General features: G+C 43.2%; 2 protein-coding genes across 2 annotated transcripts; both read right to left on the minus strand.

Moving 5' to 3' along the window:
• Positions 1 to 7,074: 7,074 nt before the first annotated feature.
• Positions 7,075 to 8,139, minus strand: LOC110701664. The gene has a single exon (XM_021879278.1). The coding sequence runs from the start codon at positions 8,137 to 8,139 to the stop codon at positions 7,075 to 7,077; it is 1,065 nt and encodes a 354-aa protein (XP_021734970.1).
• Positions 8,140 to 19,903: 11,764 nt separating this feature from the next.
• LOC110701665 lies at positions 19,904 to 20,713 on the minus strand. The gene has a single exon (XM_021879279.1). It carries the CDS (start codon positions 20,711 to 20,713, stop codon positions 19,904 to 19,906), a length of 810 nt encoding a protein of 269 aa, XP_021734971.1.
• Positions 20,714 to 22,066: the final 1,353 nt, after the last annotated feature.

The raw sequence follows: 22,066 nt of genomic DNA on the forward strand, positions 1-22,066 counted from the left end.
TGTTTGTTATAGGAGCAATTTTGGGTTCGAAATTAGGAGCTCTGTAATTGTGTTCAAAGATCAAGGTACGTACACGTGGCTAGATCTTTTAAAGTGACTTTTATATGCAACGTGATTTACATGTTAAATGATTTTGAACCATGTTTAAATGTTTTTGAAATATATTTTGGTGAAACATGTTTTAAGTGTTTGATCTCACATGTTTAAATATTTCATACGGTTGATTATAAACTTGTACTGATATTCAAGATGTTTTAAAAAGGAAGTTTTATCTAACCTTAGCAAAAGTGAGGTGTACTTTAGTGGTTTGCTTGAATCTAAAAAAGATAACTTAAAGCTATTCTTGGGATGAGTAGGGGTAATCTTCCTTTCAAGTATCTTGGTGTTCCCCTGTCTTCTAAGAAGTTGACTATTGCTCAGTGTAGACCCTTGATTGAGAAAGTTACTGCTAGGATTGATAACTGGTCTTCTAGACATCTTTCTTATGTTGGAAGGTTACAACTCATTAAAAGTGTCCTTTTTGGCATTCAAGCTTATTGGACTCAAATCTTTATTCTTCCCAAAAAGGTGCTTAGGGAAATTGAGTCTAGATTTAGGGTGTTTCTTTAGACTGGTAAAAATGCTTATTCTAAGAAAGCTCCTGTTTCTTGGAATCATATGACCCTTCCTAAAGTTTGTGGTGGTTGGAATATCACTTTGCTGAGTGATTGGAACAAAGATGCTATCTGTAAGATTTTATGGGATTTAGCTCATAAATCTGATAATTTATGGGTTAAATGGGTCCATACATACTATTTCAGCAACAAGAATCTTTGGTCTGCTACTATTCCTAATAAGTGCACTTGGGTTTTAAAGAAAATTTGTGCAAGGAAGTTATTGACAGCATTGGTGGTTGGCCTGCAGTTACTCATAATGGAAAAATGAGTATCTCTGGAGTATACTCTAAAATAAGACCTCAGGCTGATAAAGTGAGCTGGAAGAGGCTTGTCTGCAATAATCAAGCTTCTCCTAAGAGTATATTCATAACTTGGATGGCTTTGAAGAATACAATGGTGACTAAGGATAGGCTTATTCAATGACATATTAACTGTGATCCTTTGTGTTTCTTTTTCCAGAACTGTGATGAAAGTGTTGCTCATTTATTCTTCTCATGCTCCTATTCTAGAGAAATTTGGCAGAAAATCCTTGATTTGCTGAAAATTCAGAAGACAGTTCAATGCTTTGAACTTGAACAACAATGGGTTGCAAGGTTTTGCAGGAAAGCTGTCAGGAAGTGTAAGCTTTATTTAATGTTCTTTCCTGAAACTGTTCATAGTATTTGGCTTCAGAGGAGCAGTTTGATGTTCAATGGTAGCTGTCAGCCTGTTGATTTGGTCTTCAGAGAGATTGTTTATAGAGTTGCAGTTAGGTGTTCTGAGTTTCACAGGAAACTCCTGTACTTTTGATGTTCTGGTTCTGGATCTTATGTCTTGTAAGCTCAGGACTATTTGTTTTTGTTTGTTGTTGTTCTTGTCTTGTCTGTTCCTTGCTTCTAGATACCTTCCTAGAAGGTGGCTGGAAGTTTGAGTCCAGTTCTGGTCCTTGGTTCTGTCTGGCACCCTTCCTAGAAGGTGGCTTGATAGTTTCTTAGATCTTTGTTGTTTGTTTGGCCATTTTGGGTCTTGTGGTGTTTGTTGTTGGTTATAGCTTAGCTTGCTGTAAGTTGTAACTTTTTCTCTTTGGTAATAAAATTCTTTATTTACTAAAAAAAAGGGAAGTTTTATTGTTTAAATTATCCCGAGTATGGGATATTGGAAGGTTTATTTATCAGGATTTACCCCTTGGATCTTTGGATTTTTAACTCCCACTATGCGGAGTAAGTTGAAGACTATGGACTTTGTATGGCCTAGTCTTTCCCCTTGATAGCACTATGTAAAGGAGTTACTAGCTTGGGGGGTGTGCACACTGAGATGGGAAAATGATTTATGAAAACATGGACTGATCCATCCTATTCGGAATTATCTTTGGAAAGCTGGTTATTTCAGAAATTGGTTCTTTGACAAGTTTTTATACATGAATTTCTATTCAGGAATGGTTTGGATAAATTCTGATTTATTAAAGTTAAATCTCTTCGAAAGCATGTTTAATTAATTAAATTGATTTTACATGTCTAGCATTTGTATGTACTTAGCATTTTGGCTAATACGTATTTGTTTTGTTTTGTCTTGGCCATACTTATCATTTTGATAGGTAGATAGGTGATGATGATCGGACAACGTGAACTATATGCTGCATTGGGAATGATGGGCGGTGATCACCTAGTTTAATTTAGTAAACATAGTATCAGTAGTTACTTTTGTAGTCACTTTTAAAGTGTATCAAACTATTATTATTACTATTAATATTAATGAAAGACAAGTATTATTTTCCGTTGCAAAACTCTGTTAAGCCTTGCGTAATCACGTGGCGGTAATACTCCTAAGTTACTCCCTAAAGTTGGATTATTATTGTTAATATTAGAGAGTAATTTAGGGGTGTTACATTGCTGTTGTGACAACCTTCCAAAATCTATGGAACTCCATCTTGCTGTTTTGGTGTTCACTCGTCTCTGAACAATAGAGCTTTTTTTGGATATGTCCACGAGTCTGTGAACAAAGAGCTTCTTTTTCTTGAATCATAGTGACAACCTTCCCAATCATAGCAAGCTGTTCCAGGTATGGATCTAAGGGTTCTGCTGGGTAAGCTGGGTCCCGTCAACAACCTACACAGGTAGCACACTTAAACTGCCCTCGAGGGTGGCTCGAGGAACCCCCTTCGAAGCTTACGTTAGAGAGTGTTTAGAGAGAGAAAGTGTACTTAGAGAGATATGGAAAGTGTAATAACTTAAGTGTATGACCTCTTTTCCGCTGTACTTTACCCTCTTTTTATAGGCGTACTATCTCCTTCGTGGAGAGCTTAGCCTGGTCAGCCCTACGGGCTGACTCTGCCGTGCTGACTCCTTTAGTCGCTTATTCAGCGGTGAGTGCGCACCCTGGGGGCTGGGCGATAATTCAGCGGGAGCTATCCTATACAGTTGCCGAAGACCGCCTCATCACAAACCGCCCTTCTCAAATCTCAGTGACAACCTCCACAATCTTAGCGAATGTTGTCGAAGACCGCCCATCTCGTGCTATCTTCTCACATCTTGGTGACAACCTCCACAATCTTAGCGAATATCGTCGAAGACCGCCCATCTCGTGCTATCTTCTCAAATCTCGGTGACAACCTCCACAATCTTAGCGAATGTCGTCGAATACCGCCTCATCACGAACCGCTCTTCTCGCATCTTGGTGACAACCTCCACGGGCTCTCTCCAGCAGGATCGTCCAGTGATTGACCTAGAGGACAATCATGTGTCTTCTACCCCTACTAGGGATGAGCCAGAGGCGAAAAAGGTCGCACTTCTCTTGGCCCAGACCCTCTTGCTTCCACATCTGCTAACACTGGATTTCCAGATAGGAACGTTGGTGGGGGAGACACTCAGAATTCCAGTGAGCTTAACTGCTGCGTTCATCAGTTCTTGGGTGATGCCTTTGAGAATCCTCTTTCTGCGTCCTCACTCTCTGCAGGAGGGACTTTTCGCCCTACAGGGGCCATTGAGTTTGCTGAGGTCCCTATTGACATTCATCTTCGCCCAATACTCTGTCCTTCTGGAGCTGAGAACGCTCCCTTTCGGCCTTTGATGAATGTGAGGGTTGATGAGTCTTTATTTGTAGACGACCCTTAGAAGGGTGGTACTCTAGGATACCGCCTTACTCAGGGGGTTCGTCTCCCTGCGGATTCTGCGCGCAGCTCAGTCAGCCTTTCAGCAGCTACTGCTTGCCATGATTTGCAGAAGGTTAGTCTCTGCTTTTGGCTTTTATTTTTCTCGTTTCAGCTTTTCTCAGCTTGTTTTGTTGCTGCTGTCTTGTTTTACCTATTATTATGCTTTATTTTTATTATTATTTATTTTATATTGTTAACTTCTTTTGTTAACACCCACTTTGGCTGACTCTTCTTTTCTGCTTTTCTTGCAGCTTGTTATGTCTGTGGGGGATTTGTCCAATGCCTTGTTGTCAATGGAGAAGGAATATCAGAACCAGGGTATAACTCTTTCCTAGAAGACTCTGGAGTTCCAGCAGGCTCAAGCTGAGAGGGATGCTATGGCCAATGAGGTGACTCAGCTGAGGGAGAAGGCGGATGCCTTGCAGCTCCAATTGGAGAATTTCAGCTCACTCAGACCAAGCTGAAGGACTACAAGGAGCAGTTGGGGACTTCTCAAGCCAGGGTGAAGACGTTAAAGGCGGAGGTGGCAGATTTACAGGCTGCGCATGCTGTTGCGCTGGAGGCTGCTAGGAGAGAGGCTCTCAAGTCTTTTGCGCTCTCTCCTGCTTTCGCTTCTGGCTGACCGCCCTGATGGAGGATGGGAAGTTGCGGCTCGATGCGTTAGCAGCTTGTATGGTGAGGGTGAAGAGCAGCAGGCTCGCTTTAATGCCTTCTGGGCTAAGGTTGAAGCTGCCGGTGAGGCTGGTTTATTCGATCTTCCCGCTGATCACCCTTGCGCTTCTGGCTGCAAGATCCCCAACCATGCCGTGCTGAACTTGGAGGTGTCTCTCTGCCCTGACGTTGCTGCAACTATTGGAGTGGAGTCTCTGACTGATGATCAATAAAGGTTATGGCGGTTGTCACCCTCCTACTCCAGTGGTTTCTCTAAGTTTCCCTCACCCAGATCTGTTGTAACTAGGTAATTTTTGTTACTATCTTTGGGGTGTATAGCTGCCAAAGATTATGTTTCTCTGTGTATTTTTAGAATACTTTTTCTTTCGTTGTTGGGTCTGTCCAGCTTAACTTGAATTTGTGATCTTCTAACTTTACCCGTTGAGTGTTTCCTTGTCCTGGTGGATGAGGGCTCAGCTTTATTTGTTCTGTGACTAACCTGCTGAATGTTTACTCTGCCTTGGTGGGCAGGGGTTCAGCCTTATAATGTATGCTCCTTATGATCTCCTCTTGCTGCTTTTCTTGTTGTTTCTTTCATTGTCTGCATGTTTGCTCTTTATTACATTTGGTGGGGCCTCGTAGGTTGGGCCTTCCTGTCTTTTTAATTTAGCTGCCTAGCGCTTTTCTATTTCTTTTGCGCTTTGCTATGCTTCAGCAAGGACTTTGTTACATTTTGTCCTTCCTGCTTTTTCTGCTTCAAGTGTTTGCGCGTTGTGTACTTCACTTGGCTTTGACCAAAGGCTTCGTCTGCGTGCTGGTTGACATATTTGATTGAGCGTTATTCGACTTATCCTTGCTGAAACTTGTTTGTGTCGATCAGCTTTTTGCTTATTTCGTCTGTGTCATCATCTTGCTTTGCTGTGACTTATTTGTGTCATTCTCTTATTTATGCTGCGACTTATTTATGTCGTTCAGCTTGTTTATGTTGTGACTTATTTATGTCATTCAGCTTATTTATGATGCGACTTATTTATGTCATTCAGCTTGTTTATGCTGCGACTTATTTATGCCATTCAGCTTGTTTACTGCCTGCTTACTTCTTTTTGTAAGGGCTTACTGCTTGACTGTCTTCTCCTTTCCTCTCCCCCCCCCCCTCGAAGAGATGGGCTGAATGGGACTAAGAGAACCTTAGTGTTGCCCATGTAGGTCATCTTCTTCTTCTCCTCTCTTCTCTCCTGCTCAAGCTAAACGTGTCAGGCTCCCCTTAGGCGTCCCCGAGGTGGTGCCCTGTTTTGCTTTTTGCAGGTGAAGTGAGGTTTTAATGAGGGATGCTTTCACTTTGTCATTTTGCGCTAGAGTGCTTCTTGCCTCTAACACTTTATTATTATTCTTTTTTGATTTCTGCATGTTAGTATATGATGCTTGGGCATACTATATTAAACAAATTTATACAACATACTCCTCACGCAGAGGCTTGTATTTCATTGAACAAAAATGGCTCAAATGCCTTAATTAACATATCATGGGCTGAATAAAGATTTATCGACTTGAAACAGCTATGTTTTCGGCTATTTAAACAAAATATTTCTTTAACACATCAGCATTGAAACTGTTTCTTAAGACCTGACCTTCTTGATCTTTAAGGAGGAACGCGCCTGGTCCAACCTGCTCGTGGATGATGAAAGGGCCTTCCCAGTTTGCTGACAGCTTTCCATGCTGATTTCCTCTTCCAACTACTGATGTCCTCCTGAGGACTAAGTCTCCTGGCATGAGCTCCTTGTGCTTGACCCTTTTGTTGAAAGCTTTTGAGATCCTGCTCTTTTGGGCTGCCAGCTTAAGGGCTGCTTTTAGCCTTACTTTTGGCAGGAAGTCTAGCTCTTCCAGCATGCGCTTTTCATTTCCTTGATGCTCATAGTGTTGTATCCTCAAGCTGGGAATTTGCACTTCCACAGGAACAACTGCATCAACCCCGTAGGCCAGGGTGAAAGAGCTTTTACCGGTTGACTCCTTCTTAGTGGTCCTATTTGCCCACAAGACCTCTGGGACTAAATCTGCCCACAGGCCCTTGTACTCCTCCAGCTTCTTCTGTAGGGCTGTCAGGATCAGCTTGCTTGCTGCCTCTGCTTGGCCATTGCTTTGTGGGTGGCAGACTGAGGCACTTGCATACTTGGTGCCCATAACCCCCAAGTAGTCCTTTATGGTGTCACAATCAAATTGGCACCCATGATCAAAGACTATGCACCGTGGCACCTCGAATCTAGTGATGATGCTCTTCGATATCAATGTTCTGACCTGGGTTGCCTTTATGTACTTGGTGGGCTCGGCTTCTATCCACTTTGTAAAGTAATCTACTGCCACAATGAGATACTTCCTGCCCGCTGACCTAGTGGTGAAAGGTCCCAATATGTCCATTCCCCACTGAGCGAACGGGATCGGGCTGAGGATTGGAGTCAGATCGTTTGCTGGCTGATTTATGACTGGTGAATATTTTTGACACTTGTCGCATTTTTTGACATATGCTAGTGCGTCTTGCGTGAGAGTTGGCCAATATGCCCCTCTTCTGAGGACATCTACTCCCAATGCTTTCCCGCCGATATGGTTGGCACATATTCCGGAGTGGGCTTCTTCCATAATGCCCTCCTACTCCCATTCTAGAATACACCTCAGCAGCGGCTTTGAGAAGCCTTTCTTGTTGAGCTCTCCATTCACCACTACATACCAATTTATGTCTTTCTTCACCTTTTTAGCCTGTGCTTCATCATCGGGCAGCGAGCCATGAAGTTTGTACGCCAAGATGTCTGAGAACCAGGCTCTTTGAATCCTGACGCAGTTTACCTGCTCCTTTTCAGCGATGCTGCTCTCCTCTAACACTTTGACCATCACTGTTCTTGTGAGGCTTTGTAAGGTGGAGCTGGCTAACTTAGATAAGGCGTCAGCCTGAGAGTTTCCTGCTCTGGGGACCAAGTCTATCTGGAAATGGACTAGCTGGGCTGCCAGCTCTTTCACTTTGGTTACATATTTCATCATAGTGGCTTCCCTTATCTCATACGCCCCCTGAAGTTGGCTGGCAACGAGCTGAGAATCAGTTTGCAGGTGTACTTTGCGGGCTCCGACTGCGAAGCTCATACGCAGGCCTGCCAGCGTCGCCTCGTACTCTGCTTCATTATTAGACGCTTTGAACTTGAACTTGATGGCATACTCAAATACGTTTCCTTCTGGAGACGTCATTATGACTCCTGCCCCACTCCCCGTTTGGGCTGAGGATCCATCCACTTCCACCTTCCAGACCCCAACGTCATCCTCTTTCTCCTCATAGGAGGCTTCCACTATGAAGTCTGCTAAAGCTTGTGCCTTGATGGCTGCTCTAGGCTTGACCTCGAATTCATACTCAGAAAGCTCGTCTTCCCACTTTAAGAGTCTACCCGATGCATCCATCTTTTGTAATGCTTTCTCCAGCGGGTGGTTTGTGAGGACCTCTATTATATGCGTGTCAAAGTATGGTTTTAGCTTTCTTGCTGTTGTGACCACTGTGAAGGCTGGCTTCTCTACCAGGGGGTATCTTTGCTCTGCCTCGGTCAGCACGTGGCTCACGAAATATATCGACCTTTGTTTCTTCTGTCTTTCTACCAGCAAAACGGCTGCATTTGTCTGTATTGACGCTGAGATGTACAACTGCAGTTTTTCCGTCAGCTCCGGGCTGATCATTGTTGGGAGTTTAGTCAGATGCTCCTTAATACCCTCAAAGGCTTCTTTCTCCTTAGTCCCCCACTTGAATTCTCTGTTCCCTTTCAAGCTGATAGAATGGCAAGGCTTTGTCTACTGACTTGCTGATGAATCTGGTCAGTGTGGCCATTCTGCCTGTCAACCGCATGATATCTTTGATGCTCTTAGGCTCGAGCAGATTGAAGACTGCTTCGACCTTTTTTGGGTTGGCATTTATTCCTTTCTCGCTGATCAGAAAACCCAAAAACTTTCCGGAGCTCACTCCGAAGACACATTTTTTCGGGTTGAGCTTGATTCTATACTTGTTCAGGGTGGCAAATGTTTCCTCCAGATCCATGATATGTCCAGCCTGCATGACGCTCTTAACAATTGAGTCGTCAACGTATGCTTCCACATTTCTTCCTTTCTGGTGAAGGAATACTCTATCCTTTGCCTTTTGAAAAGTTGCTCCAGCGTTCTTCAGCCCGAAGGGCATAGCTATCTAATTATACACTCCTCCTTCGGTAATGAATGCAGTTTTCTGCCTGTCTGGCTCGTGCAGGCTGATCTGATGGTACCCTGAGAAGGCGTCCATAAAGCTTAGCAGGGCGTGCTCGCTGGTTGAGTCTACCAGTTGATCTATCCGTGGCAGTGGGTAACAGTCCTTCGGGCAGGCTTTATTAAGATCTGTGAAATCAACACACATTCTCCATTGGCCATTTGCCTTTTCACCATGACCACGTTGGCTAACCATTCTGGATAGTCACAGGGTTCAATAAATCCTGCTTCCAAGAGTTTTTCCACCTCTTCCAGGATTGCCTGGTTTTTCTCCGTGGAGAAGGTTCGCTTTTTCTGCCTGACTAGCCTAATATCCTCCTTCACATTCAGCTTATGCACCATGACTGCTGGGTCAATTCCGGGCATCTCATCTGCGAAAAATGCAAAAATGTCTTTATTCTTTCTCAGCAGCTCTATGAGGTGCACCCCTACTCCTGGATCAATGTCTTTTCCAATCTTCACCGTCCTCGAGGGATCACCTTCTGTGAACTCGACTGTGACATGCTCCCCGCTGGGAAGTGGTCTGGCCATTTCTTCTTTTGCAGGCTGGAAGTTTTCCATTGCCAACTTATGTTTATCTTTTTCCCTGTGATACTCTTCACGCTTCCTTTTCCTTGACTTCCTCTCAGGTTGCTCAGGGAGCCTTCTCTCGGAACCGGACTGTTGTCTGGTTTTGGCAGGCTTCTTTAAGGTGGTTATGTAACATTGTTGGGCTGTCTTCTGGCTTCCCCTGAGCTTTGCTGACCAACCCTCATTAGTTATGTACGCCATGGTCAGGTGGTAAGTGGATACCACCCCGCCTATCTTGTGGATGAGCGGTCTTTCCATGATTACATTGTAGGGTGAAGGGGAGTTTATCACGAGAAATTTTGCTCGGACATCACCTCTTTTTGACCTCTCTCCTACCCGGACTGAGAGTTCGATTATGCCTTCTAGGGTAAGCCCCGAGCTGTTAAACCCGGTGACCTCGTAGTTTACTCTCTTCAGGTCTTTCCTGTCTAACTTCAGCTCATTGAACGCACTGATGTATATGATGTTGGCAGAGCTGCCTCCGTCTATCAGTATTCTATCCACCTCCCAGTTTTCAATTCTCATTGTCACCACCAGCGAGTCATCATGAGGGTAAATTATGCCCTTCTGGTGGTATTAACTGTCCCCCCATGTACTGGACCCCCCCTGATCCCGTACACCCTGCCCTTTGGCTTGCCATCTCTATCCTTGTCTCTAGCTGGGCCCCTCTGACCTCCTCTGCGGTCAGCTCGGCCCGCTCTATCCTCCTCCCTTCTTCTGGAGGGTCACCACGCTGCTTAAAATGACTCAGGTATCCTCTCCTGACTAAGTCCTCTATGTTGTCCTTCAAGTGCATGCATTCTTCAGTGGTATGGCTATAGTCCCCGTTGTTAGGGTTTGGTGAGTACGACTCACCGCGGAAACAAACCCCGACCCAAGGAACCACTCGCAATAATTAAAATCATAACGCATAAATAAATAATCACAAAGAAAAGATAACGAATCTTACCCTTGAAGCGAGCTTCGCCCAAAAACCGGGGCTCTTACTTGAAAGCTACGAGCACGTCAAGCGTCGCGCCTTCGACGGTATCCACCCACAAAAGGGCGAACACAACTTTAAGGTCTACTACCTGGGGGTTAGCGAGGTCCGACCAAAACCCGAGTGTTATATGAGTTTAAGAGTTTTTCCAATATTATGGAATGCTTTTTTTAACTCCCACTCAAGCATCATTTCCAATGCCCAAAGTTGGGTATTTATAGGGAATGATGGAGTATGAAAATCTCTCCCGTCAATGTGGGACAATGAGATTTTCACATTTTATTTTAAAGCTAAAATTAAATTATTAAGCAAACTAGTAATAAATCAACAAGTGTCAAGCATACATGAGAGAGTAGGTGAGGACCAATTGGAGATGGGGACCAAACTTGCTCCCCACTCTCTCCCTCACCTTGTGCCACATGGCAATTCCACTTACTCCCATATTCCAACCTTCCCCTTATTCACGACCCTATGGCCCGAGCCAAGCCACGAGCCAAGCCCGAGCCCAGCCCGTACCTGGCCCGCACTCAGCCCGCACCTGCTACTGCTATGGCGCGGCTGCTGCTGTGGCGTGGTGCGGCTGCGGCTGCTGCTGTGCCTAGCCGCGACTGGCCGTGGCTGCCAGCACGGTGCGCTGGCTCGTCTTGCCCCTAGCATTCGGATGCTCGGGGCACTCCGATGCTAGGGGTATTTTCGGGAATATTGTTGATTTATTATTATTTTGCGCGTCTCGTCTTTTTTTTATTATTTTTGACTCAACTTCCGACGATCGGTTTTGACACTCCAAGCTCGAATTACCGTCGTCTAAATATTTAACACTCGGGCGACGAATTAATTTCTTCCGAATTAATTCGTCGAGTCGGTTCGTATATTTTGCTTGGGTGTGACTCGAAGGGTTCAGTCAAGATTAAGCTGTAATATTAATTATATTAATATTACTGATCCGAAGCGGCCTCCACCCAGGCATTCCGATCACTTGACCTTACTGAATATATTAGCTTTCTAATATTTCTGAACCCGCTATCAGAATAATACACATGTTCGAAGGACACTATTCCTTTCAATCTCCCACTTGTCCTTCCGGACAAGTGTGCATTTAGTGTATAGCCCTTATCCTATGTCTCTTCATGTCTCTTCATGAACTACAGAGTAAGATTACTAGTCATCTCTGTTACGTCCAGAAGTGTTTCTCGAAATCCGAGTTTGACTAACAATAAGCAGATGATTTCTAAAATCCATCTGAGCACGGCCATGCATTTTTCACAGTCTCGCTCTTCGAGAGGCCTTGTAAATAACAAGACATGTTCCCTATTGTTAGGAGGGGGACATTTCCAGTCTTGTAATGTAGCTTCTCTTACTAAGAGGACTCACCCGCCCAATATCTGTCTTTATAATCCCTAGTTACGGCGGACGTTTGGCGGATTCCAAAGCGGACCAGTACTCAAACAAGAGATCTCCCACTACTCATGGTCAAAGGAAAAGAGTTCCGATAATAATAATGAGAAAATACTTATGACGATTTTTAAATCTCTTAAAGTATCCTCATAGGTCGATCCAGTATGGTTCTAAACCAATACCTGTGCAAATGATTTATATCCTCATAGAACAAGAAACGGTGCTATAAATCATACTACACACTAATCTCTGATGGTCATCAATCGTCCACAAAATATGACCTTGATTAGGGATAATTTTCGATTAAAATATTCAATGTTCACTTAATAGGTGTTTCTTTATCCAAGCCATTGACTTGATACCCTATTTTGAATATTTATTAAAATCGAATGGACTCATTATTTAATTCTAAACCACAATTAAATAGAGACGGAGTGATTTAAATTGCATGAAAAATTTTAATTACTCAAAAACTGAATGGTTCATCATAGTGCTTTACATCAACATTGTTCAAAATTTGATTAAAACACTATAAAATGGAATTCAAAGCCAGTTCATGACATGCTTGATTCCCATTGCCTCAATGTGTTTGTTGTGCTTCACTTGAGACAAAGGTTTAGTAAGTGTATCGGCTACATTGTCATCTGTTCTAACTTTGCAAATTCTGATTTCACCTTCTAACTTCCATTCTCGAATCATGTGAAATTGCCTCTAGACATGTTTGACCTTCTGATGTTCTCGTGGCTCTCTAGCCTGAGCAATAGCTCCATTGTTGTCACAATAAAGGTCTATTGGACCCTTGATGGAGGGTACAACACCAAGTTCATCAATGAACTTGAGAATCCAAACTGCCTCCTTCGCTGCCTCAGATGCTGCCAAGTACTCAGCTTCAGTTGAAGAATCAGCGGTTGTGCTTTGCTTTGCACTCTTCCAACTAAACGCTCCTCCATTGAGACAGAATATGTATCTTGATTGTGACTTAAAGTCGTCTCTGTCTGTCTGGAAGCTTGCGTCGGTATATCCCTCGACAACCAATTCATCTTTACCACCATAAACCAGGAATTTATCCTTGTTCCTTTTCAGGTACTTTAGAATATTCTTGGCCGCAGTCCAATGCGCCTCTCCTGAATCTGATTGGTATCGGCTCGTAGCACTTAAGGCATACGATACATCAAGCATATCACATATCATGGCATACATGATCGATCCAATAAGCGAAGCATATGGAATTCGACTCATCCTTTCTCGCTCATCAGGTGTCTTTGGACACTGCTTCTTGCTTAAGGTTATGCCTTGTGACATGGGTAGGTGCCCTCTCTTGGCTCCTTCCATTTGGAATCGTGCTAGTATCTTATCGATGTAAGTGCTATGACTCATTCCAATCATCCTTTTTGATCTATCCCTATAGATCTTGATGCCTAATATGTACTGAGCCTCTCCCAAGTCTTTCATTGAAAAACATTTCCCGAGCCAAGTCTTTACAGACTCTAGCAATGGAATGCTATTTCCAATGAGCAAAATTTCATCGATATATAAGACTAGGAAGTCGATGTCACTCCCACTGATCTTCTTATAAACACAAGACTCATCTGGATTCTTGATAAAACCAAACTCACTGATGGCTTCATCAAATCGCAGATTCCAACTTCTGCTTGCTTGCTTTAATCCATAAATGGACTTCTTAAGCTTGCATACCTTCTTAGGATTATTCTTGTCGACAAAACCTTCAGGCTGTGTCATATACACAGTTTCTTCCAAAATCCCATTGAGGAAGGCGGTTTTGACGTCCATCTGCCATACTTCATAATTGTAATATGCAGCAATCGCTAGAAGAATTCGAACGGACTTAAGCATAGAAACTGGAGAAAAGGTTTCATCATAATCAACGCCGTGAATTTGCTTGTAACCTTTTGCTACCAGCCTTGCTTTGTAAATAAATACATTTCCATCTTTGTCGGTTTTCATCTTGAAAATCCATTAACATCCGATAGGTGTATAACCTGTGGGTAAATCAACCAAGTCCCATACTTGATTTTCAAACATGGAGTCCATTTCGTATTTCATGGCCTCTTGCCATTTTGCAGAGTCGGGGCTCGTCATAGCTTGCTTGTAGGTTGTCGGCTCATCTCCATCCACTACTAGGATGTCTAGATCTTTGGTTAATACAACACCGAGATATCTGTCATGTTGAGATCTTAGCCGAGTCGACCTACGTAGGGTAATGGACTGAGCATTTGCATTGTCGGGTTGACTTTGCATATTTTGACTTTGACCAATGTCAACAGCTGCTTGGTAAGCACTTTGATTGTCAACTTGTCCTTGTTGCTCGTCCTCTCGAACTTCGTCGAGCTCGATTTTCCTCCCACTTGTCATTTTGGAGAGATTCTTCTTCTCCAAGAAGACACCATCACGAGCAACAAACACTTTGTTCTCGGATATGTTGTAGAAGTAATACCCTTTGGTTTCTTTTGGATAACCCACAAAGTAAACCCTGTCAGATTTCGGATGAAGTTTGTCAGAAATGAGTTTCTTGACATATGCTTCGCATCCCCAAATCTTGAGAAAAGACAACCTTGGCGGTTTGCTTGTCCATAATTCATATGGAGTCTTTTCCACTGCTTTTGACGGAGCACGATTTAGAGTGAGTGCCGCAGTTAAAAGTGCATGTCCCCAGAAAGAGATTGGAAGTTCACTAAGACCCATAGTAGAACGGACCATGTCTAACAAGGTTCGATTCCTCCTTTCAGATACTCCATTCCATTGAGGAGTTCCCGGAGGTGTCAATTCTGAAAGTATTCCATGTTATTTCAGATGGTCATCAAACTCTTGGCTCAAATATTCGCCACCTCGATCCGATCGAAGCGCTTTGATTTTCTTGCCGAGTTGGTTTTCAACTTCTTTCTGAAATTCTTTGAATTTATCAAACGATTCAGATTTGTGCGACATTAGATAGACATAACCATATCTACTAAAGTCGTCCGTGAAGGTTATGAAATACCGATAACCACTCCTTGCGGGTGTACTCATTGGTCCACATACATCGGTGTGTATTTAGTCCCAATAAGTCACTGGCCCTTTCATCTAACTTGGAGAATGGTTGCTTTATCATCTTGCCTAATAAACAACCTTCGCAATTCTCAAAGGATTCTAAATCAAATGAGTCAAGAATACCTTTTTGTAGAAGTTTCTTGATGCGTTTGATGTTAATGTGGCCAAGGCGACAATGCCACAAGTAAGTTTGACTAGACTGTGTAGTCTTAGCTTTCTTTGCAGGATTATTAACATTATAAATTTCCTTTTCTAGTGATAACACATAAAGACCATTTTCTGAATGTGACGTACCATATAAAACATTATCGAGATAAAATGAACATGATTGGTCTTTAACTCGAAATTCAAAACCTTTGGCGTCCAACGCCGAAATTGAAATGATGTTTTTGGTAATGTTGGGAACACAATAAACATTGTCAAGTTCCAAAACTAGCCCCGTGGGCAAAGACAAACTAAGAGATCCTATGGAAATAGCACCAATCCTTGCTCCATTTCCTACCCGGAGCTCGATCTCTCCCTTCGCTAGCTTCCTAGTGTTCCTTAGTGCCTGTGAATTGGAACAAAGGTGTGAGCCACATCCGGTATCTAATACCCATGAAGGCGAGCTAGTGAAGTTAAAGTCTATAACGTAAATACCTGATGTAGAAGCAACGGTTTCGTTCTTCTTATCTTCCTTGAATTTGAGGCAGTCTCTCTTCCAATTTCCCTTCTTCTTGCAATAGAAGCATTCGGAATCAGACTTAGAAGATGCTACCTTTTTCTCCTTGTTGTCTTTGGTAGCTTTCGGCTTAGGCGGAAAGTTCTTCTTCCCTTTCCCCTTGAAGCCCTTCTTCCTTTTGCCTGCCCATTTGAACGGCTTACCCTTCTTAATCATGAGAATATCATGCTTTCCCTCATCCTTGAGCGTCTGCTCAGCTTGTTTCAACATCCCATGAAGCTCGGTGAGGGTTTTCTCCATGCTATGCATGTTGTAGTTCATCTTGAACTGGTCATAGCCTTTGTGAAGGGAATGGAGAATGATGTCAATAGCCATTTCAATTGAATACCCCGCATCATGCCTTCCCATGTTCTCAAATAATCCGATCATTTTGAGCACATGTGGGCTGACTGGCTCTCCTTTCTTGAGCTTAGTCTCAAGGATCTACCTGTGGGTTTTAAACCTTTCAGTTCGAGCCTGCTCTTGAAACATATTCTGTGACTCAGAAATGATCTCATAGGCTGATTCCTTCTCGAAGAAGGTTTTATGAAGTTCAGGAGACATAGTGGCTAGCATTACGCACTTGACATCCCGATCGGCTACTTGCCATCGGTTAAGGGCAGCTTGAGTTACATCCTCATTGGGAGCGTCGGGAATTTCCTCATCAAGGACATACTCTTTCTGTTCTTGCATAAGAACGATGAGCAAATTCCTTTGCCAATCAAGGAAATTGGTACCACTCAACTTCTCCTTGTCGAGAATTGAGCGTAATGAAAACTGATTGTTTGGGGTTGAAGACATGATTCTACAATTGAAATAATTTTAATGAAAAACCATTCAAAAATACTAAAATAAGATTGAATTTTATTCATGCAAATTTTCAATACTTATTTAACGTCTTATTCACACGTAAAAATTGTCCCTATTTTGTGAAAATAAGGCGATTCCAAGATCCGAAGAAACAAAGAGTGGTTAAGCATGTTTTGCCTTGTCTTAAACACTCAATCTTCTTGGGTAAGCATTGCCTTGCTAATGGCTCAAAGCCACTCTTTGTTAGATAATCGTCGCATCTAATGCATCCTTGACGATGTATCTCTTTTGCCACGGTATGTGAGGACTCCTCACCCATACCGATGAGTTAAACCAAAACCAACGTGCAAACCCGGTGTGCCTTATGCCCCTTGGAGAAGTGATGGCACCTCGCTTTGGCGTAGCCCACCATCACTCTCGTTCGGTTAGTAAGTGTTGTTTTGGAAAGGCAAGTTTTACTCAATATTATTAGGGACCTAGGATTTCTATGTTGGTTGATTTAAGTGAACTTAACTAATCATCGCAACATCAAGAAAACCTAAACATGCATCTAACGAATAATTCACACATATATATATAAGCATAAAATATAAAGCGAAATTATAGATGCATATTGGCAACTAGCATGACCCCTTGAGATCTTCATATCTTCAAAAGGTCTTCATTTGCAATTCAAGGCTTTGTCTTCCAAGATACGCCGTCTTCAAGACTTCACCAAACTATGCAAAAACTAGTGTCTACAACTAGGAATAATCTAATTATTAAAGTACAAAAATACTTAACGGTGCGTAGACCGTATTTAGATTTACAAAAATACATAACGGCACGTAGTCCGTATTTTCTATCCTAGTCGGGTCCCACTAGTTGTCATTTCATAAAACCTGTGAGAGAGAATATATATATTCCATTCATCCATTCACTATTTGTGAATGGCCCATGCAATTTACAAATTAAAACAAAATAAAATGCATTTGAACAACGCGCGCACTAGTAACTAATCTAGGTGGTTAATCCGATTAACACGCCCAATTAAAACTAGTCAAAGTTGTTTAACCGATTATATAAATTACGCCATTAATAATTGAAGCTCCCACTAAATTCCGCATTTCCTTAATTAATCTAATTAATTAAGTCGGTAGCACCCAAACTTGTCAAAATGAAAATTTGCCAATGCCGCTCAAAACCGAGGCCTAGCCTCCTAAAATTTTAATTAAAATAAACAAAATTAATTAAAATAAATAAAACGGAAAAATAAGCAACATCAAGCCTACTACGGCTGGCCACCTCACCGCACCAAGCATACACACACGCCAAGACCACGAACACATGGCCCACGGCACACGGCCGCGAGCTGCTGCCACGGCACAGCCGCGCGTGGCTGCTGCAGCCCGCTTGTGCTGCCGCACGTGTGCTGCTGCCTTGCGTGGCTGCTGCCGCGCGTGTAGCCGCAAGTAAGGTGGTGCTGCCACCTTGGCAGCCACATATGGGCTGCTATGCAGCCCGGCTCGCCAAGGTGATGCAATGCCTCGTTTTTGCATGCCACGACCTCGGGATTTGATCCCTTTTCGCGAGACAACAATAATTAATTTTAGAACTAATTTAGAGAGCAAAATAAAATTTTAAACAAGTCTAACTTAATAAAATTTTCAAAGTGCAAATAACAAAAATAATTCCAAGAACCATTCTTAATTAAATTGGTTTAGCTTGGTGCAACATAAAATTGAGGCAATTTCTCACTTTCAATTTAATCAATTTAAATTAAACTTGAGAATTTGACAAAGTAAAGGGATGTTGGAAAAATATGAACTTTAATGTTGAAATGAAAATTCCAACATCTAAATTTTGTGAATCCTTGAAAATTATATCTTCCAACATGAAGATAACCAAATTTATATCACAAAAATCGAAACTTTATGTTTCCAATCAACTCAAAATGATTAAAACATTAAAGTTTAACACAAAATAACATGGAATTTAGTGGTTTTTAAAGTTTCAATCACTTATCACATATAAAGATTAAATCTTTAACACTTAGGAAGCCTTAAAATTAAAACTTTCACACACAAAAAAGCAATTAGTTTGCAATTATGTGAAAATAAATCAACCTTTAAGCATCAAATACTACCAAGTAAGTGTGCTTTAAGGAGACATAAAAATGCAAAAAATAATGCAAATAATCAACCATATAAACAACTATTTATGCCATTAATTTCAAGGTTAGAAAAGACTTAAAAATTTTCGTCAAAAACGAAAAACCCCTCGAAAAAGGCATTTCTGGTCAGAATTTGGCTAAAATCACAGTCCCCGTTAGGATTAAAACCTTTCCAGAACACGTTTTCCACCCAAAATTCACTAGTCTTAGGCGAAAATCTAGGTTCTGGGCCAAAATCGACATTAAAACGGGATTAAAATAAATACAACCGAGCTACTAATCTAATTAGCAACTTAAACCAGAAAATTAAGCCAAAATAAACCCTGAAAAACATGATTATAAAAATAAAAGAGCGGGGCTCCGATACCGCTGTTAGGGTTTGGTGAGTCCGACTCACCGCGGAAACAAACCCCGACCCAAGGAACCACTCGCAATAATTAAATTCATAACGCATAAATAAATAATCACAAAGAAAAGATAACGAATCTTACCCTCGAAGCGAGCTTCGCCCAAAAACTGGGGCTCTTACTTGAAAGCTACGAGCAAGTCAAGCGCCGCGCCTCCGACGGTATCCACCCACAAAAGGGCGAACACAACTTTAAGGTCTACTACCTAGGGGTTAGCGAGGTCCGACCAAAACCCGAGTGCTATATGAGTTTAAGAGTTTTTCCAATATTATGGAATGCTCTTTTTAACTCCCACTCAAGCATCATTTCCAATGCCCAAAGTTGGGTATTTATAGGGAATGATGGAGTATGAAAATCTCTCCCATCAATGTGGGACAATGAGATTTTCACATTTTATTTTAAAGCTAAAATTAAATTATTAAGCAAACTAGTAATAAATCAACAAGTGTCAAGCATACATGAGAGAGTAGGTGAGGACCACTTGGAGATGGGGACCAAACTTACTCCCCACTCTCTCCCTCACCTTGTGCCACATGGCAATTCCACTTACTCCCATATTCCAACCTTCCCCTTATTCACGGCCCTATGGCTCGAGCCAAGCCATGAGCCAAGCCCCAGCCCGGCCCGAGCCCAGCCCGCACCTGCTGCTGCTGTGGCGTGGTGCGGCTGCGGCTGCGGCTGCTGCTGTGCCTAGCCGCGGCTAGCCGTGGCTGCCAGCACGGTGCGCTGGCTTGTCTTGCCCCTAGCATTCGGATGCTCGGGGCACTCCGAAGCTAGGGGTATTTTCGGGAATATTGTTGATTTATTATTATTTTGGGCGTCTCGTCTTTTATCATTTAGACTCGACTTCCGACGATCGGTTTCGACGCTCTAAGCTCGAATTACCGACGTCTAATTATTTAACACTCGGGTGACGAATTAATTTCTTCCGAATTAATTCGTCGAGTTGGTTCGCATATATTTGCTTGGGTGTGACCCGAAGGGTTCAGTCAAGATTAAGCTGTAATATTAATTATATTAATATTACTGATCGGAAGCGGCCTCCACCCAGGCATTCCGATCACTTGACCTTACTGAATATATTAGCTTTCTAATAATTCTGAACCTGCTATCTGAATAATACACTTGTTCGAAGGACACTATTCCTTTCACCCGTGAAAGTCACACCACTTACTCGTATCACGACTCCTGTTTACCATCCTTGGAGGCCTCTGCCACTTATCATCAGCCTTATTTACGCTGAATATGTGTGATCTGGAATGGTTTAGTGGGGTATACTGATCAAACTTCCCAGGCCTTGGCCCTCTCCTTGGATCGGACCTTCTTAGTCCCACTGCCCTGTCCGCTTCTCTGCGATTTTGCTCAGCTCTGCTTGGTTGGTCCATTCCGGGTGTGTTCTCTGCCCGGGTGACCTCTGCCCGCTTAACTGAGTCACCTGTTTCTTTCCTACCCAGCATTGCTCTGTCAGTCTCGTCTGCTTTGATAAACTCATGCGCTTTACCCAGCGCTTCAGCGAGCGTTTTGAGGCTCTTACGCCCCATATATGCTCTGAATGGTGACCCTGGCAGTAGGCCACTCTGCATTGCTAATAGCGCTACTTCTTGGCTCATATTTGGAATGGTTGTTGCCTCCTTGTTGAATCTGGTGATGAACTCCCTCAGAGGCTCATCCTTTCCCTGAACCAGGGACATCATCTCGGTTGTCATCTTGGTTCTGTCCACCAAGTTTATGAAATGCTCCATGAACATTCTCTTCAGCTGGTTGTACGAGTATACTGAACATTTGGGGATGGCGTCGTACCATTCCGCTGCCAGCCCCTCTAAAGTTGGTGGGAAAACCTTACACCAGACTAAGTCCGTCATGGTGTAGAGTACCATATGATTCTCGAAAGCTGATATGTGGCTTTTGGGTGTTGTGGTTCCATTGTACTTGCAGCTCGGCAGCTTCACCTTCTCCATGGGTTCTTCTAGAATCTCCCGGCAAAATGGGGAATCATCTAGAACAACCTGGATTCGCGCTCGTTTGTCTCTCTCTGGGCTGGGTCCTCGCTCTGCGGCCGGTGACCTGTTGCGAGGGACCCGCTTCTCTGGGCTGATTCAAGAGGGGGTTATTTCCTCCATGCTCCATTCCCGATTCAGGTTGCGAGCTTCCAGCTCCAATACCTTTTTTCTTTGCTGAATAAGCTCTTTCTGCTTTGGGGTGAGAGTTGAGACTTCCGGCTTTTCGCTGCGGGCTCCGCAGCTGCTGTTGTCGGTGATGGGCTTACCCCCTTACCCATATTGGTTAGGATTGTTGTCATTGCAGCCAGCTGCTCCTTGCTGCACTTAGAGAGGTTCTGCAAAATGGCTGGCATGTTTACGGGCTGCGGTTTCTGGGTTGCAGGTGCTGAGACAATAAGCTCATTGTTCGCGCCTGTTAACGGCATTCCGTACTTGAAAATAGTGTTGGATCCTATCGGATCTACTAGTTTCGCCGCTGCTTTAGCAGTGGCAGATGTCGATCCGATGGGGTTGGATTTCTACGAGATAGTCGATTTGGTGTTTCCGGTGGATCCTTTTGGATCGCTGGTTACTGGGGGTGTTTTTTGTGGTGTTTGGATGGTCTCATTAGTTTTGGAAGTGGGTGTTTACACAGTTTCTTCTCCGGCCATGGTGGTTAATTAACTATTCCCTAGCTCAGTTGGTGAACCTCAGGTTAGATGATCCAATACCCTCCTTCTAGCGCCAATTGTTCCAGGTATGGATCCAAGGTTCTGCTGGGAAAGCTGGGTCCCGTTAACAACCTACACACAGTAGCACACGTAAACTGCCCTCAGGGGTGGCTCGAGGAACCCCCCTCAGAAGCTTAAGTTAGAGAGAGAAAGTGTACTTAGAGAGATATGGAAAGTGTAATAACTTGAGTGTCTGACCTCTTTTCCGCTGTACTTTACCCTCTATTTATAGGCGTACTATCTCCTTCGTGGAGAGCTTAGCCTGGTCAGCCCTGCGGGCTGACTCTGCCGCGCTGACGAGCCCTCCTTTAGTCGCTTATTCAGCGGTGAGTGCGCACCCTGGGGGCTGGGCGGTAGTTCAGCGGGAGCTATCCTATACAGTTGCCGAAGACCGCCTCATCACAAACCGCCCTTCTCAAATCTCAGTGACAACCTCCACAATCTTAGCGAATGTCGTCGAAGACCGCCCATCTCGTGTTATCTTCTCAAATCTTGGTGACAACCTCCACAATCTTAGCGAATGTCGTTGAAGACCGCCCATCTCGTGCTATCTTCTCAAATCTTGGTGACAACCTCCACAATCTTAGCGAATGTCGTTGAA

This window comes from Chenopodium quinoa, unplaced genomic scaffold (assembly GCF_001683475.1).
Source record: "Chenopodium quinoa cultivar QQ74 unplaced genomic scaffold, ASM168347v1, whole genome shotgun sequence".
NCBI classification, from domain to species: Eukaryota; Viridiplantae; Streptophyta; class Magnoliopsida; order Caryophyllales; family Amaranthaceae; genus Chenopodium; species Chenopodium quinoa.